General features: G+C 41.7%; 1 protein-coding gene across 4 annotated transcripts in view; it reads right to left on the bottom strand.

Annotated features, from left to right (window-relative positions):
• Positions 1-1931: 1931 nt before the first annotated feature.
• fbxl7 (F-box and leucine-rich repeat protein 7) overlaps positions 1932-18177 on the bottom strand; it is a 391183-nt gene continuing 374937 nt past the window's right edge. For all 4 annotated transcript variants that reach the window (XM_041183227.1, XM_041183228.1, XM_041183229.1 and 1 more), the window contains 2 exons: positions 16721-17332; positions 1932-3195 (listed from right to left, as the gene is read on the bottom strand). In XM_041183227.1, the coding sequence (XP_041039161.1) occupies positions 2459-3195; positions 16721-17332 (1349 nt within the window). In that variant the 3' untranslated portion in view covers positions 1932-2458. The remainder of the gene's footprint in view (positions 3196-16720; positions 17333-18177) is intronic.

Below are 18177 nucleotides of genomic sequence, written 5' to 3'. Positions count from 1 at the left end.
TTAGGCATTTTATAGCTTTCTGGACTCAACATTGAGTTCAACAATTTTAGACCGCAATTTATGCCCCCATTTTGTTTTCTTTCTCTTTGAAGGTTTTGGTTTTACTGTCTTGTTTTTCTTTCGGCTGCTGTTCATTATTCTGCCATTCACACCTCCTCTAGATACGCCTTTTTTTCTTTACTTGTCCCATTGCCATTTCCTTTGGTCTTGTACCATCCACCCTTTTGTCATTTAAACTCTCCTGCCTTTCAGCCTATCACAGATTTTCCCTTTTGTTCTTTGTCCAACCTCCCCACTTTCACTCGCTTAAACCTATTACATTTCCAACTTTTCCCAGCTCTGATGAAAGATCATTGACTGGAAATGTAGGTAGAGGTAAAAGGTCACCGTCTAACCCACTTCACTAGCTAGTTCTGGTCCATATCCTCCCCAACCACAACACGTTCTCCTGAATCATTACATATGCAGAGTGGGCTCTTGGTGAAATTCATGTCACTGTGAGGAAGCCTGCCACTGCAAAGATGAAGGGTCTCAGGTGTGTTGCAGCACAAGAAGAGATGACAAGAGGTCTTAGAGCTTCACACTGAAGACCAGAACAAAGAACATCTCTGTCCCCTTAAAATTTTGGATGGCATGAAGAGCTTCAGTGGGTAAGCCTCTGGGGCTACCTGGAGGGAGACAGGACCTTGCAATGCCCTTTAACTTCACTGTGGGGACTCTGGGCCTTAACCTCTACTTTGCAGGGACCTAGAGCCATATTTCCAAATGGCGACCGTAAGGAGTTGTGGTAACTGAAGCAGAAAGGAAGTATGATTTGCTGGGGACATAACTGTCCACTGTGAGAGGTAGGAAATCCTGGTTGAAGCAATGAGGAGGTGGTGAGCCACACCACTTGAATTTTTCGACATTCTGCTTTTGTAATCCCACCTCATTTTGAAGAGTATTAAGGATTTTAGTTCGCTAACACAACTGGCCTGCTTAAAGGCATGTTACCTTGATTACAAACAGTTGGCAAACTTTGTAACATGATGATTGCAAGTCATGTTCTTATGCTATGGAACCATTATTGAGACCTGTGCTTGTTCTCCTTTCCCATGATAAAGAGGCCTTTATTTAATGCCCAAAAGAGGCTTCTGAAATCACAGTAAAAGTGATTTGTTCCCTTATGCATATTCACATCCTATCCATCTTTTCCTGTAGGTTACTTGCCAAATGTTAGGCAGCAAGTATTTGGGGCTATTTAAAGGCATTCGAAATGAAACCTTAATTAGCTTCTCCAATTGGTTGAGACTGGATGCACTATGACTATTGGGGTGGTGTCCCTTTCAGCTGTGTGGTAATGCCATAGCTTGTAAACGTATCAGAGTGGTGAATGAGAGTGCTGGGAATTAGATCACTTTCACTTTGTGGTATTTTGGGGTAATTACCAACTCTTTGCTCACAAAGATTGATTCCTCCACCCGGAGCACAAAGGTTGAAGATTGTCATTCCAATGTCAGCACAAAATACTCCCAGTCCAGATTAAGTACAAATGTCCACAGAGTAAAGCTGATTTTACTGTACATTAATGCCATGTATCAGCCCCAAATTCAGAAAATCATCCTTGACTCTAGCATTTCCCACACCAGGTATCCTTGCAGCCTCTGAGTGTCAAATTTAGTGCTGAATTAGCTGCATTTTTGTGCTGTGGGTCAAGGCCAACTTATTAATGGGATGAAACCAATTTCAAGGGGACCAAAGAGAGGGGCTAACACCCATCAGTTTAGGCTGCATTTAAACCCAGGTCTGAGGTGATAGGGCAACATGCTAACCCACTGCATTAACCTGTTGCCCCTCCCCCAACAGCACACCATGTAACAACGTGATCAGTTATAGCAGATCAGAGTACAATAAGTGCATTACAATATAGTCAATAAGCTCTTTAGTATTTAAGGATAATTACATTTCCTTTTATTAATTTAAAAAATGAAATAAAAGCACGGAAATGCAATATTATTCAGAATCTTCCATGTTAAAACAAACAGAAAGTGACAGCATCCATCCCCATCAGGATCTAATATTATGGTGGGATATCAAGTAAAACATAGTTAGTGCTTCATTTGAAGAAAATTGAAAAATAGGTGGCAAGTGGCGTACTGAATATTTCTGTTTCATATCCCAGTGGCCGATTTAAGGCATGATATGAAATCTGATCAATTCTTCCAGCAACTTAAAAAGTTTGAATATATTTAGTTTATGCCTCTGGACACTGGTTTCTGTAGATTTGGCATTCAAAAATGTGCACGTCATAGAGGAAAAAAGAAAAATATTTTCATTACCATGACTTTCAGTCATAATAGAGTAATAGTTTACAATGTGGAAATGAACTAAATATTTGAATTGAGGAGAAGAAAAGAAGCAAATAAAATTTGAGTCTTTACAATCTATGGTCTGTTCTGTTTCACTGTTGAACATCCTGTCAGAAGAAGGCTGGATTGGTGTGTTCTATAATACATCTTTTGCAATGGCGTTTGACAAACCGCAATGCCTCAACAGAGATGTCACAGTCCTGTACGTTCAACATCTGAAGCTCAAAGCAGTTGGCGGCGACAATCTTTAAACCACGGCCAGTGATGCTCTCGCACGACTTAAGACTAAGTCGCTTCAGGTTGTAACAGTTCAATGCTAAAAACTCCATGCCTGCATCCGAAACTAATGGACACTTCCCAATATCTAGGGATTTCAGTTTTGTGCAATTTTTGGCAAGGTACTCAATCCCATGATCGGTTATTCCTTCGCAACCCCGTGCATTCAAATAACGCAGTTTGCTGCAATACTTGGCAACATAGCGGATACCCACGTCTGTGATCCGGCCACAGTGAGCAATGCTGAGATACTTCAGGTGTGCTTCCAATTTTGCCACCTCTCTCATCCCAAAATCACTCACTGCACGGCAGTCACTAACACTCAGTTCTTTGATTGTTGTGCAATAAAGCATCAGGTAGCGGAGGCCCTCGTCTGTGACACGTATACACCTGCGTAGGTAGAGGTGGGTCAGCTGGGTGCAGTGAGCTGCTATCGTATGCAAACCCTCGTCTTCAAGTACAAAACAATCTGTCATATTCAGGTAGCGTATGGAGATTTGTTTTCCGTGAAGTGGAGAGAGTTTGATGGAAGCTTCCCTTGTCAGACTAATGCAGGTTATCTTGGAACAACCTAGATAAAAAATTGAGAATGATGTTTTAAACTATTAACATGTAGAACTTATTAAATTGACATAGAAATTTAAAATACAGAAGGTGCCTATTAGGTCCATCATACCTATGCCAGCTCTTCTTTCTATTCCACTTACTCTTCTACTTTTTTTCTTTTTCCGATGTTTGTCTACATCACTTTTTAAACATTAGTAAGAATTTATTTCCAGTACCATTGCTGAAAGGTCATTCTACATATAGTTACATAATAATTAATTATTACATGAGTATACAGCACAGAAACAAACAGTCTATTCATCCGTGGCATTGTTTATGCTCCACTTGAGGCCCTTCCATTTTTCCTTATCTGACTCTATCAGCATAACCCTCCATCCCCTTCTCCCTCATTTATTTGCCCAGCCTTCCTTTAAATGTATCTACACTATTTACCTTAACCAATCCCTGTGGTAGTGTGTTCCGCATTCTCACCACTCTTTGGAAGAAAACTTTTCTTCCAAATTACCTATTTGATTTCTTGGTGGCTATCTTATATTAATGGCCTCTAATTTTAATCTTCCTCACCATTGAAAACATTTTTCTTGGCCAGAATTCTTACCTTGATGGGCAGGTGGGTGGACCCCACCAGCTCGGCGGTGGGCAGGCAGCCGAACTCTGCTGCCGAAATGGGGCTCACCGCCATTTTGAGTGGGCGGGCCAATTAAGGCCTGCTCAGCGGCCTGCCCGACAGGAAGTGCTACGCGCTTCCTGTCCGGGGGGGGAGGGATTCCCCATCTGTCAAAGTGCGCGCGAAAGAGCGCACTGCTCCGAGACTGTGCTGTCTCAAGGAGATCACTGACTGTAAAAAATATTAAAAATAGAAAAATATAAAAATTATTAACATGTCCCCCTCATGTGACAATGTCACATGAGATGGGACATGTTAATAAAAAGGATATAAACTTTATTAAACTTTTTAAAACGGACATGAAACCTCATCCTGCCAGTGGATGAGGTTTCATGTATTATCAGGAGCCTGCTGGGGCTCCTGGACTGCCCGCAAACCTTAAGGCTGGATGGGCAGGTCTTTAATTATCTTAATTAGCCTGTCGATGGCCTCAATTGATTTCACTGTCCGCCCGCCTTCCTCAATATTTAAATGGACTGGGATGATGTTGGGGGTTGCTCTCGACGTCATTTTCCCATCAGCGAGCAGGCCCCGCCCCCAAATCGCCAATGGGAAAATTCTGGCCCTTGTGTCTACTCTATCAAATTCTTTCATTATTTTAAAAATCTCTATTCAGTCACCCCTTAGACATTTTTTGGAAGTGGAAAGATAACTGTTTGGAAAGAGGACTGTTTATCCTTTCCTGATAGGTATCATCCTTGCAAATCTTTCTTGCACCCTCTTCAGTGCCTCTATATCTTTTGATAATATGGCAACCAGAACGGTACACAATTGTCCAAGGGTGGTGCAAGGTTTGATACTAGTTTACCGTAAATGTTCTATTTTCCAATTCTGTCCTGCTGGAAATAAACCCTAATGCTTTTTTTGCTTTTATAGGGCCTTATTAATTTGCATTGCTACTTTTAGTGATTTTTGTATTTGTACTCTCAGGTTCCTTTTCTCTTCTATTCCATTTAGGTTCTTATTTTCCAAGTAATGTGTGACCTCCTTATTTTTCTCACAAAATGTAATACCTTGCATTTACCTGTTTTGAAATCCATTTGTCAATTATATGCCCATTCACAGTAACCTTACAGTGCAGAAAGAGGCCTTTCAGCCCATTGAGTTTGCACTGGCTCTCTGAAAGAGCATTCTACCTAGTCTCACTCCCCTGCCTTAACCTGTAACCTTGGACATTCTCACTTTTCAGGTAGCAATCCAATTCCCTTTTGAATACCTTGATTGAACCTGCCTCCACTACCCTTTCATGAAGTTTGTTCCAGACTCCAGCCACCCTCTGGGTGAAAATTCTTTTCCTCACATCACATTTATTCTTTTTGCCAAATATTTTGAATCTGTGCCCTTTTGGTCTTGATGTTCTCTTGAGTGAGAACAGTTTCTCACTATTTACTATGTCTACACTCCTCAAGATCTTAAATACCTCTATCAAGTCTCCTCTCAGCCTTCTTTACTCTGAGGAAAAGAGTCCTAACCTCTCTAATCTATTCTCATAGCTACAGTTCTTTATCCTTGAAATTATTCCTGTGAATCTCCTCTGTACTTTCTCCAATGCTTTCACATCCTTCATCAAGAATGGTGTCCAGAACTGGACACAGTAGTCCAGATGAGGCTCAACTAGTGTTTTACACAAGTTAAACATGACTTATATGCTGCAAGTTTATTAATGTTGATTTGTATTTGTTGCAGTTCTCCTCAGTATTGACCATCCTGCCAAATTTGGTGTCATCCACAAATTTAGAAAATGCCTTTTTGACTTCAAAGTCTAAATTAGTATTCTAAACTGTGAACAATGTTGGGCTCCACACTGATCCTTTCCACCTTCTAACGCTCTGCATATCTGCTCTTCCCCCCAACCCCTGCCTTCTGTTTTGAACCCAGCTAGCTATCCATTCTGTTACTTATTCCCTGATACCACACATTCTGACCTTATTCATTAGTCTATCACATAGGACCTTATTGAAGCTCCTCTGGTTATGTAGATAAATTATACAGATTACATTAACCTTGTCTATTCTTTCTGTTCATTCACTCATGTGTACTCTGCCCAAAGACAGGTTCTTGGCTCATTGTCTGCTGATGCTTTATCCTGAGCCATTTTCTTGGCAGTTGTTTCAGTGGTGGTTTGCCACTTCCTTCCACTCTCAGGGTCAGGATGAGGAAATAGATCCCAAGTCTACCTCAACAAGAAGGGGAATTGAACCTGCACTGTTGGCATTATTCTGAACCACAAGTTAGCTATTGAGCCAACTGAGCTAACCAGCCCCCTCCTTCTGTTACTTCTTCAAACAAATTCAGTAAGGTTGGTCAAGCAAGACTCTTCCCTTTCTAAGCCATGCTGACTATTCATTATTATATTTTTGGTTTCAAAGTGTTTTTCCATTTTCTATTTTAGTATGGATTATTTTATTTTTCCTTGACTGATGTTAAACTCACTGGTCTATACTTCCCTGGAGGTGTTCAATCTCCCTTCCGAAACACAGACACAAAGTTAGCTATCCACCAGTCCTCTGACACTACCCTTTTTTCAAATGAATTATTAAACATATGTAATAGTGCCTCTGCTATCTCTTCTTTAGAGTCTTTTAATATGCACACTTTACCACAGTACCAAAACAGCTCTAATGAGTCACAAATGACATCCTATGTGACTGTGGTAAAGGTAAACTTTCCCTCCTCATCTTTCTTGACCTGTCTGCTGCCTTTGACATGGTTGACCACAAAATTCTTCTCCAATGCCTGTTGTCCAGGTTGGTTGGACTGCTCTCACATTGTTCTGGTCTTATCCATCTAATTGTAGCCAAAGAATCACTTGCAGTAGTTTCTGTTCCTTTGCCTGCACCAGTACCTCTAGTAGCCCAAGGGTCAATCCCTGGCTTCCTCCAATTTCTCATCTACATGATAGCCCTTGGTGAAATCATCCAAAAGCATAGTGTTAGTTTTCACATTTATGCTGATGACACCCAGCTCTATATTGCTACCGCATCTTTCGACCCCTCCGCTATTACTAAATGGTCAGACTGCTTATTCCACATGCAGTACTACATGAGCAAATATTTCCTCTAATCAAATACTGGTAAAAAGGAAGCAATTGTTTTTGCTCCCTGCACCAAACTCCGCTCCCTAATTACAGACTCCATCCCTCTCCCAGGTAACAATCTGAGATTAAGCCAGTGTTCTCAACCTTTGTGTCACATTTGGCCCTAGAATGAGCTTCTGACCTCATAGTCATGTCATCTCTAAGACTGCACTTTTCCAACTCCATAGCACTACGCGACTTTGCCTCTGTATTAGCTAATCTGCTGCTGAAACTCTCATTCGTGGCTTTGTTACTTCTAGACTTGACTATTCCAATGAACTCCTGGTTGGTCTCCAACATTCCACCCTATGTAAACTTGAGGTCATCCAAAACTCTGCTCCAAAAATCTTAATTCACAGGAAGTCCCTTTCCCCTATCATCCTTGTGCTGCTGACCCACATGGGCTCTTGGTCAAGCAACGCCTTGATTTTAAAATTCTCATCTTTGTTTCCTCTCCATGGTCTTGACCCTCCCTATCTCTGTAATCTCCTCTAACTCTACAATGTTTCAAGATACCTGCATTCCTCTAATTCTGGCCTCTTCTGTATTCTCAGTTAGAAATGCTCCACCATTGGCGACCATCCCTTCAGTTGTCCAGGCCCCAGCTCTGGAATTCCCTCCCTATACCTCTACACCTCTCTACCTTGCTTTTCCCTTTGCAGACATTTCTTAAAACATACAGGCTGAATTTTACAGACCACCCGTGGGCAGGAAAACAGGCGGGCAGACCCATAAGTTAGGGTGCGGTGTCATTGACAGTGTACTGTCCAGTCCGTGGCCCAATTGAGACCCTTAAGTGGGCAAGTAATGCTTAATGAAGTGCCTTATCTTGCTGCCGCTCTGAAAACAGGTAGTGGGAGAAGTCTGTGCCCAATGGATAGCGTGGTATGTTTAATCCTGCGGGCTGCTGGTCAGTGAAAGTGAGGGTGCCTCCCTTGTTCCCTGTGTTAATCGGAGGACCCCCACTCACAATTTTGTCTCCCCACATCCACCCTCCAACCCTGCCCTCTCCAACTAGCCCTACACCCTCTCCTTATTGGGGCTTGTCATCTAATTGGTCAGCAGTTCTCAGAGGTGGGATGTATTCCTGGAGATGGAAGTAAGTCAGGCTTCATACTAATTAAACTGCTTTTTCCCAAAAAATTAAAGCAGGGTGAGCCGGATAAGCGGAAGTGGGCTCACCTGAGATTTACACTGGGAGGGCGAAGAGCCAACCCTAAGCATAAAATCCAGCCTTATCTCTTTGATCAACCTTTTGATCATCTGATCTAATGTCTCATTTCTACCTCTCTTCAGCTCTGAAGAAGAGTCATACGGACTCGAAACATTAACTGTTTCTCCCTCCACAAAAGCTGTCACACCTGCTGAGCTTTTACAGCATTTTCTGTTTTTATTTTAAACAAATAAGTCAGGCCACACAGATATGGCAAAGCAGGTCTTATATCATAACTGCAACAAGTGGGAGTTTCTGGAGAACACTGAATTCCAGACAAGTATCTGCAGCTCGAGTGACTTCTGCTCAGACTGGTTGAGCTGGAGTCCGTGCTGCAGGTATTGTGGGACATCAGGGAGGGGACAAGTCACTTACACACTTTGTTCCAGGTGTCAGTCACACCCCTTAGGTTGAGCAGATATTAGAGCTGGTAAATGGTCAGGGACAGGAGGGTGTGACTGTGAATCAGGCAGGTATGGGGATCCAGAATGTAGTGATGGAGGAGCCACGGCCCTTGACTTTCATCATAGCTGTATGGATAAGACCAAGAACTGCAGGGTGGATGGGTGAACTGACCATAGCACCATGGTGCAGGGAGTCATTCAAGTGAGGCAGTGAAAAAGAATGTGGTAGTGAAAGAAGGCAATATAGTAAGGGAAATAAATACTGTTCTCTGCAGGCAGGAGTTCCAAAGGTTGTGTTCCCTTTCCAGGACCAGAATTAAAGACACCTCTTCACGGCTGAAGACAAATTTGCGGTGGGAGGAGGAGGTTCCAGTTGTTGTGGTCTAAATAAGAACCAATGACAAAGGTAGAACTAGAATGATGTTCTGCTGAGAGAGTTTGAGGAATTAGGGTCCAAATTAAAATGCATAACCTAAAAGGTAATAAGCTTTGGATTGTTACCTGAGCTATGCACCAATTGTCATAGGGCCAAGCAGATTAGTGAATTAAACTCATGGCTCAATGAGTTGTGTGGGAAGAGGGAGTCTTGATTCATGCAGCACTGCATGGTGAGTACAGTGAAAGAGGAAGCTGTTCCATTGAAATGACTTCCACTTAAACGAGGCTGGTGTCAATAACGAATCATATAATTAGGGCTGTAGATGGAGCTTTAAACTATAAAGGGGGTGGGGGAGGGGTCACTGAAAGTTGAGGCAATAGAATGGTGTAGCAATTTTGGTAAAGCCAAGCAAAGTGGGACAGGAAGGGAACACAGTTTAACAGTTATAGCACATCAGCAAATAAGCCCATGCAAAGGATAGTAGTAAATAAACAATAATAAAGGTTCTTTATCTAATTGCACAAAGCATTCATAAGAAGACACATAAATTAGTGGCACAAACAGAGATCAATGGTTTAGATTTAATTGCCATTACAGAGACCTGGGGCTGAATTTTCCCTCTGGGAGTGAGAAACAAAAGTTGGGACTGGTTCCAGATCCTGAATATGCCCCAAGGTTGGAGGTTGAGGGTTGGGAGGGAGTGGAGGAGGTGCATGGAACAGTTACTCTTTGGTATTTTTATGGAGGTGCCCCCTTAAGTGGCATGGAGACGGGTTCCCTGGCCAGTTGAGTGCAGCAGGTGGGCTCTCAAAACTGCAGGGTAAATCAGAGACCTTGCAGCTTGAGAGGAGAAGCAGCTGAAATGAATGATAACTAACCGAGAACATGCTTCAACATCGACCTGACCTCTCACCAACCTTTTAAAAGTTCAAATAAAAAACTATACAGCAGCCAGACTGCACGATAGGAGTGGCAGGGATAAGGGAGGGTGGAAATCTCTCAACAGGGCAGCCAGCACCTGCACTCATATGGCTCTTAGTTTGCTGGCCTGCCACAAGGTGCCCACCGCCAGGTAGTTAAACTGGAAAACTGTAATTTTCATCAATTAATGTATTTTTCCAACGGCCTCCTTTAAATGGGGTTAACAAAGTTCTTAACAAGCCTACCTGGCTACCTGCCTTGTGGGAACGGGAAGCCCTGCTGGCCCCAAACCCTCCCCTGCAAAAATGGCCCATACCAGGAAGGGAATCAGGAAACCAGCCCATCGGCTAGCACTGGTATTTTAGGGCCCAATCTGCCTCCAATACTGCCTTTGGCAGGGAATGAAAATGCAACCCCTGATTACAAAGTGACCAAGATGGGGAAATAAATATTCCAGGGTACACATCATTTCAAAAGACAGGCAGAATGGAAAAGGCGGTGTAGCCCTGATAGATAAGGATGAAATAAAGGCAATAGTAAGAAAGGATCATGGTTCAGAAGATAAGGAAGTAAGGACTCTATGGGTGGAGATTAGGAATAATAAGGATCAGAAAACACTGATGGGTACAGTTTATAGGCCCCCAACAGTAGTTGCAGACAGGACAAATCAAATTGGTAAACATACGAACATAGAAACATATGAATTGGGAACAGGAGTGGCTCATTCGGCCCCTCGAGCATAAGATCATGGCTGATCTGATTGTGGCCTGAACTCCACTTTCCTGTCTACCCCCTATACCTTTCAACTCCTTTGTCAATGAAGAATCTATCAAACTCAGCCGTAAACCTATTCAATGGCCCTGTCTCTACTGCTCTCTGGGGAACAGAATTCCACGGACTAACAATTCTCCGGGAAAAAAATTCTCATCTCCATATTAAATAGGAGACCCCTTATTTTTAAACTGTGTCCCCTAATTCTAGCTCTACCACAAGGGGAAACTTCCTTTCAGCATCTACTCTGTCAAGTCTCCTTAGGATTCTATACGTTGCATAAGATCGCCTCTCATTCTACACTTCAATTATCCAACATTTCCCCGTAAGACAACCCCTTCATCCCAGAAGTCGGTTGAGTGAACCTTCTCTGTACTGCTTCTACTGCAATTATATCCTTTCTTAAATAAAGAGACCAAAACTGTTCATTGTACTCCAGATATGGTCACACCAATAGCGTGAACAACTGTAGCAAAACTTCCCTGCTTTTATATTCCATTTTCCTTACAATAAACGACAACATCCCATTTGCCTTCCTAATTACCTGCTTTTTGTGATTCAAGTGCCCGACACCCAGGTCCTTCTGTACTGTAGAATTCTCTAATCTCTCTTCATTTAAATAATATGTTGCTTTTGTATTCTTCCTGCCTACATGGACAAGTTCACATTTTCCCACATTATCTGTCAAATTTTTATTCCTTCACTTTACCAGTCCCTTTGCAGGCTTTTTATGTCCTCTTCACAACTTGCTGTCCAACCAACTTTGTGTCATTTAGCAATCTTACATTCGGTCCTTTCATCCAAGTCATTGGTATAGATTGTAAATAGTTGAGTCTCCAGCTTTGATCCCTGTGACACTCCACTGGTTATATCTCATCAACCCAAAAAAGGCCCATTTATCCCTTACAGAGACATGGCTGCAGGGTGACATAGATTGGAACCTGAATATTGAAGGGTACATAACAATTAGGAAAGACAGGAAGTTAGGAAAAGGTGGAGGGGTGGCTCTGTTAATTAATGATGGTATTAGCACATTAGGCAGGGATGACCAAAGTTCAGGAAACCAGGATGATGATCTGGTTTGGTTTGAGATGAGAAATGATAAAGGCAAGAAGTCACTTGTGGGATTGGTGTACAGGCCCCCTCAATTGTAACTACACGGTTGGAGAGAGTATGAAAGAAGAGATAATGGGAGCTTGTCAGAAAGGTACAGCAATAATCATGGGGGGTTTTAATCTACAGATAGATTGGAAAAATCAGATGGGTAAAGGGTAGGTGAGGAGTTCATAGAATGTTTTCGGGACAGTTTCAAACACAGTATCAAACAGCAAGTAAAAGCATATAATTACTCAAAGATGGGTGACAGGTCAGGAGATTGGAAAGAATATAATGAACAGCAAAGAATGACAAGAAGATTAATAAGGAAGTAACAATTAGAGAGTGAGAGAAAGCTAGCTAGTAATATAAAGATGGATAGTAAGAGTTTCTATAGATACTTAATAAGAAAAGAATTAACAAAGTGAGCATTGATCCTATAGAGTGTGCATCAGGGAACTGATAATGGAAAGTAGGGAGATAGCGGATGAATTAAAGAGGTATTTTGCTTCTGTCTTCACTATAGAGGACACAAGTAACAGCTGTAAATCAGGAAATGGAAGGGAGGGAAGAACTTGGGGAAATTACAATCACCAGGGAACTGGTATTGAGCAAATTGCTGGGGCTGTGGGCTGACAAATCCCCAGGTCTGGATGGACTTCATCCTAGGGTCTTGAAAGAAGTGGCTAGTGAGATAATTGATGCACTGGTTTTAATTTTCCAAAATTCAGGGAAGGTTCCATTTGATTGGAAAACAACAAATGTAACTCCTTTATTCAAAAAGGGAGGGAGACCAAAAGCAGCAACTACAGGCCAGTTAGCCGAACATCTGTCAAAGGGAAAATGTTAGGAGCTATTATTAAAGACGTTATAGCAGGGCACTTAGAAAAATTCAAGGCAATCAGGCAGAGCCAACATGGTTTGTGAAAGGGAAATCATGTTTAACCAATTTCTTGGAATTCTTTGAAGGAGTCACATATGCTGTGGATAAAGGGGAACCGGTGGATGTACAATGCTTAGTTTTCCAGAAGGCATTTGATAAAGTGCCACATCAAAGGTTATTGCGGAAAATAAAAGCTGATGGTTTAGGAGGTAACATATTGGCATGGATAGAAGATAGTCTAGCTAACAGGAAGCAAAGAGTTGGCATAAGTGGGTCTTTTTCTGATTGGCAGGATGTGACGAGTGGTGTGTCACAGGGATCAGTGCTGGGGTCTCAACTTTTTACAATTTATATAAGTGACTTGGATGAAAGGACTGAAGGAATGGTTGCTAAATTTGTTGTTGACACAAAGATAGATAGGAAAGTAAATTGTGAAGAGGACATAATGAGGCTACAAAGAGACATAGGTAAGTTAAGTGAGTGGGCAAAGATCTGGCAAATTGAGTATAATGTGGGATAATGTGAAATTGTCCATTTTGGGAGGAAGAATATAAAAAGATTATCTAAATGGTGAGAGATTGCAGATCTCTAAGATTCAGAGGGATCTGGGTGAACTAGTGCATGAATCACAAGAGGCTAGTTTGGTACAGCAAATAATTAGTAAAGCTAATAGAATGTTATCATTTTTTGGGAGGGGAATTGATTGCAAAAGTAGGGAGGTATGCTTCACTTGTACAGGGCACTGGTGAGACCACATCTGGAGTATTGTGTACAGTACTGGTCTCCTTATTTAAGGAAAGATATAAATGCATGAGAAACAGTTCAGAGAAGGTTTACTAGACTAATACCAGGCATAGGCTGGTTGTCTTAAGAGCAAAGGTTGGACAAGTTAGGCTTGTATCTGCTGAAGTTTAGAAGAGTAAGAGGTTACTTGATTGAAACCTTTAAGATCCTGAGGGGTCTCGACAGGGTGGATGTGGTGAGGGTGTTTCCTCTTGTGGGGTGATCTTGAACTAGGGGTCACTGTTTAAAAATAAGGGGTCACTCATTTAAGACGGAGATAAGGAGGATTTTTTTCTCTCAGAGAGTCGTAAGTCTTTGGAACTCTCTTCCCCAAAAGGCGGTGGAAGCAGAGTCTTTGAATATTTTTAAAGCAGAGCTAGATAGATTCTTGATTTATAAGGGGTTGAAAGGTTATCGGGGGTAGGCAGAAATGTGGAGTTAAGGTTACAATCAGATCAGTCTTGATCTTATTGAATGGCAGAGCAGGCTTGAGGGGTCAATTTGTCTACTACTGCTCCCAATTTGTCTACTCCTGCTCCTAATTTGTATGTTCGCAAGTTCATATACTCTCTGTTTCCTGTTAGCTAACCAATTCTTTAGCTGTGCTAATACGTTACCCTCTACACCACGAGCTCTTATTTTGTGTAGTAACCTTTGATGTGGCACCCTATGAAATGCCTGTTGGAAAGCCAAATACACCACATCTACAGATTCCCCTTTATCCATATTGTTTGTTACTTCCTCAGAGAATTCTAATAAATTAGTCAGGCAGAATTTCCTTTTCATAAAATTATGTTGACTTTGCCCGATTGCATTAAGATTTTCTAACTACCCTATTTTAACCTCTTTAACAATAGATTTCAGCATTTCCCTGTTACAGATTTTAGGCTAACTGGTCTGTAGTTTCCTGCTTTTTTTCTTCATCCTATGTTGAATAGAGGAAATACATTCTCTATTTTCCAATCTAATGGGAGCTTTCCAGAACCTAGGGAATTTTGGAAAATTAAAACCAATACAGCTACTATCTCAGCAGTCACTTCTTTTAAGACCATCAGGACCCAAGTTTTTTACGCAGAGTGCCTGGAATTCGCTGCCAGAGGTGGAAGCAGGTACGATAGTTGTTGTTTAAAAGGCAGCTTGACAAATACATGAATAGGATGGGAATAGAGGGATACGGACCCCGGAAATGCAAAATGTTTTAGTTGATGGGCAATATGATCGGCGCAGGCTTGGAGGGCTGAAGGGCCTGTTCCTGTGCTGTACTTTTCTTTGTTCTTTGTTATCAGCCTTCAGTTCTAATAATTTTCTCAGTTCTCTTCCCTGGTGATTGCAGTTGTTTTAAGTTCCTCCCTCCCTAATACATCTTGATGTACAATTATTTCTAAGATGTCCTTTGTGTCTCCTACAGTGAAGACAGACACAAAATATCTTTTCAAACCTTCTGCCATTTCCTTATTTCCCCAAACTCACTTTCTAGAGGACCAACAAGCACTTTAGTTATTCTTTTCCTTTTTAAATACTTGTAGAAACTCTATCTGTTTTTATATTTTTAGCTAGCTTTCTCACATATTCTAATTTCTCCCTCATTATTTTTTAAATCATTCTTTGAAGGATTTTATATTTTTATGAGGTTTGGTGTAGAGTAAAAGCATTTTGTAAGAAATATCATAGTTATGTTACTTAATGTGAAATCTACCTTTCTCTTTAGTTTGATGTATCAGTTGCCTGGTAATTACTGTTTGATCTATGTTGATTTGAATTTGTTTCTCCAGTAAAGCTTCTACAAAGTGAGATCTTGTCCATTGTTGTTTTTTGTTAGGGTCGAGGGGGGTCCTTTCTTTTAATAAATTATTGCTCTCTCGGGGATCATAACAAAAGGCAGCGGCAAGTCCAGTCACAGCTGCCTTTTGCCTTTTAAATTATCCCTCCGTTTGCAGTTCCCATCTTCTGACCACATCCAATGCCCTTAACAGGGCACCAAACTCACCTCCAGGCTGATTCATGGTTGACAGTTTGAAAATCACGTTGCACCTCTGATGCTGACATAGTGCAGGGTTGGTACCAGAAATGTTCCGGATGTCGGGTTTCTGAGCCCAAAGATTCTGCACTCCATTTTTGTATATTTTATGATCTATTAGCACTTTATTTGGTGTAATAATTTTAAAAACAACTGCTAGGTTGATTTTCCTATACAGCAACCAAGGAAACCCAAAAGTCCCAGAGCAATATAAAGGGAATAAAGATATTTGTGCCTGAATAATGGGAATTTCCACAGGCTGATTTCATGACTCTTGAGCAGAATTTCCAGTGACTGATCTGCATGAAATTGATCTGTCAGGAATGCCATCGCTCAGAATTCCCCCTCATACTGTAGAGTTTTCATTCCACAGCATGTTATTGATGTCAGTGATCAGTTCTCCATATGGAAGCTCAGTTCGATTGACAGCTGGACCTTCAGTCAATTGGGCAACTGGCCCTGACTACAGCTGCAGGTAGATCGGTGATTTGATCGATGATCATGGACAGGGGAGGGCATTCAATTAATTGTGGGGACGGCAGAGGGAGTTACTGATCCTGGGTGTTGCAGGGGGCAGGAGGTCAGAGCCTGAGGGTTAGAAACCTTGCAATTGTGGAACCTTCTCTGGCAGGTCCCTGGATCCAGAGGTAAGCGTGAAGAAACTTATTCCCTGAATTCACCAAGTCCCCTCTTCACCTCTTGGAAGCTGCCAATTTAAGTTCCCCATGGCTCAGGAAACCTAGCTGACAATAGCAAAAGTCCAAAGGTTGGAAGACAATGAGGTTTTCATTTTTGTATCTAAAGCTGTAGCCTGATCACTCTCCAGCCTCAGTTGAAGCTGGAAATGGGCAGATTGGAGGCAAGTTTCAGTTGGGAAGCAGATTTTTCTAACTTTAAACCCCAACTCGACCCAAACCCATCCATTCTCTGTAGTTAAAACTCCCCCCGATTGTTTCCATTTACTCCAGTTTGGCTAATGGCAATATCTATTGTAAATTAGGACAGTGACAATATGTATAGGTGATGCCTGTCCATACACTATGTTTTATCAGTATCATGCTATGATTTATCAGCAGGAAAATTTTTGAGGGTAATTTTGTCATCAATTTATGCTTATCGAACCCCTCCTGGCACATGCCCCCCACTGAAGACAAAATGCATCATTGCTGCAATATTGTTCAGCTGAACAAAAGATGGATGGTATTCACCCAACTGATGCATAGAGTTTGACAGGCATTTGAACCTCTGCTTTATAGCTAAGAGCCAAATATTCAGATACTTGGACTATTGTCAAGGATCTTGTGTTTACTGAATAGTTACCTGAAACATCCAGGTACTCCAGGTTGGGACACCGGGAAACAACATCATAGAGTGCTTCATTAGAGATATTGTAACAGCCTGGCACTTCTAGCTGCCGTAGCTCTGGGCAGCACTGAGCAATGGTGTAGAGGCCCCTATCTGTAAGCCGCCTGCAGCTTTGAACGATGACTGTTTCCAACATGAGGCATACATTAGGTGTATCCTGACACAATCTTCGGGTGAGTACCCGCAGAGCTCTGTCCACATTCATTGTTTCACCTGTCAGACGAATAGTCCTCCACAATCGTGGATCCCAGCACAGGTTGTACCAGCGCCGGCAGACACGTGCGCATCGGCATAGCTGGTTGGTGGGGAGGTGTGAAAACATCTGGATCAAGGTTTGGTCTGGTAGCCTGTCAATGGGAGCCTGTTCTTTCTGCAGCCTTGACGCTGGCCTGATGGCACACTGGGGTATAAGGAACAGCGGCTGGGAGTGGATCATAGCAATAGTCTCCCCTGTGACTGAAGAGGATGAAGTGGAGGATCCTTGGCCATTTTGAAAAGATTGCACATTCTGAGGACAGATCAGTGCAGGGCTTGGTGTGCTCAATGTCCGCATACTCAAGTCTGAATCTGGAATACATAGAGAAACCTGCATTAGTGAACAATAATATTGGAATTACATCTACTATACGACATAGAAACAATAAATTTTGCCTAACAAGACCATGCTGATGTTTATACTGCACACAAGTCTCCTCCCACATTATTTCATGTAACCCTATCAACATGACCTCCTGGAAGACACTGTCTTTGTCTCTCATGTGCTTACCTAATTTCTTCCTATGGATTAAATAATCATATACTGTATATGTAAATTATGTATTTCATTCAACCATGTCTGTACTTGTACTGTGTCCAAGGAAATAGTAGCAGGATTATCACTAGTGAAAGGTTGATCTACATGTGCAGCAAGCGCTGGTGTTATTTCCTGCACTGTTCATTCATGCTCTACTCGGAAACAGACCTATCAAAGACAGACATGACATTATAATAATGACAACACCAGGTGTCCAGGAAGGTAAAATCATCTACTATGACAGGGATATGAACAACTTCCACTATTTAAACCATGACTGTCACATAAAATGGATAAGTGCTTGGTAGATTAATATTGTTATTAATCACTATCCAGGCCCCAATCTGGGCATAATAGTTGTTTAATATGAGGGGTTATAAGTGTCTGTCAATTATATATTTCTACTGGATCCAGATACTACCTGTAATTATAGATTTGCAAAATGTTGAACTGTAGCTTTAAGAATAACCCTGCGCTGTAAGATCACATGATCTGTGTAAACCAATGTGTTAGCAGCACAGAGAACCTATACAGCAGAGAGCACTTCTTTAGTTAGGAGTTTGATAAACATGTGTAGTTGCTACTGCTATCTTGTAAATGAAGCCAAATGTTTCTGCTA

The sequence above is a fragment of the Carcharodon carcharias genome, chromosome 3 (genome assembly GCF_017639515.1).
Source record: "Carcharodon carcharias isolate sCarCar2 chromosome 3, sCarCar2.pri, whole genome shotgun sequence".
NCBI lineage: Eukaryota > Metazoa > Chordata > Chondrichthyes > Lamniformes > Lamnidae > Carcharodon > Carcharodon carcharias.
The sequence above is the reverse complement of the archived record's forward strand: the minus strand, read 5'-3'. Positions and strand labels throughout refer to the sequence as shown.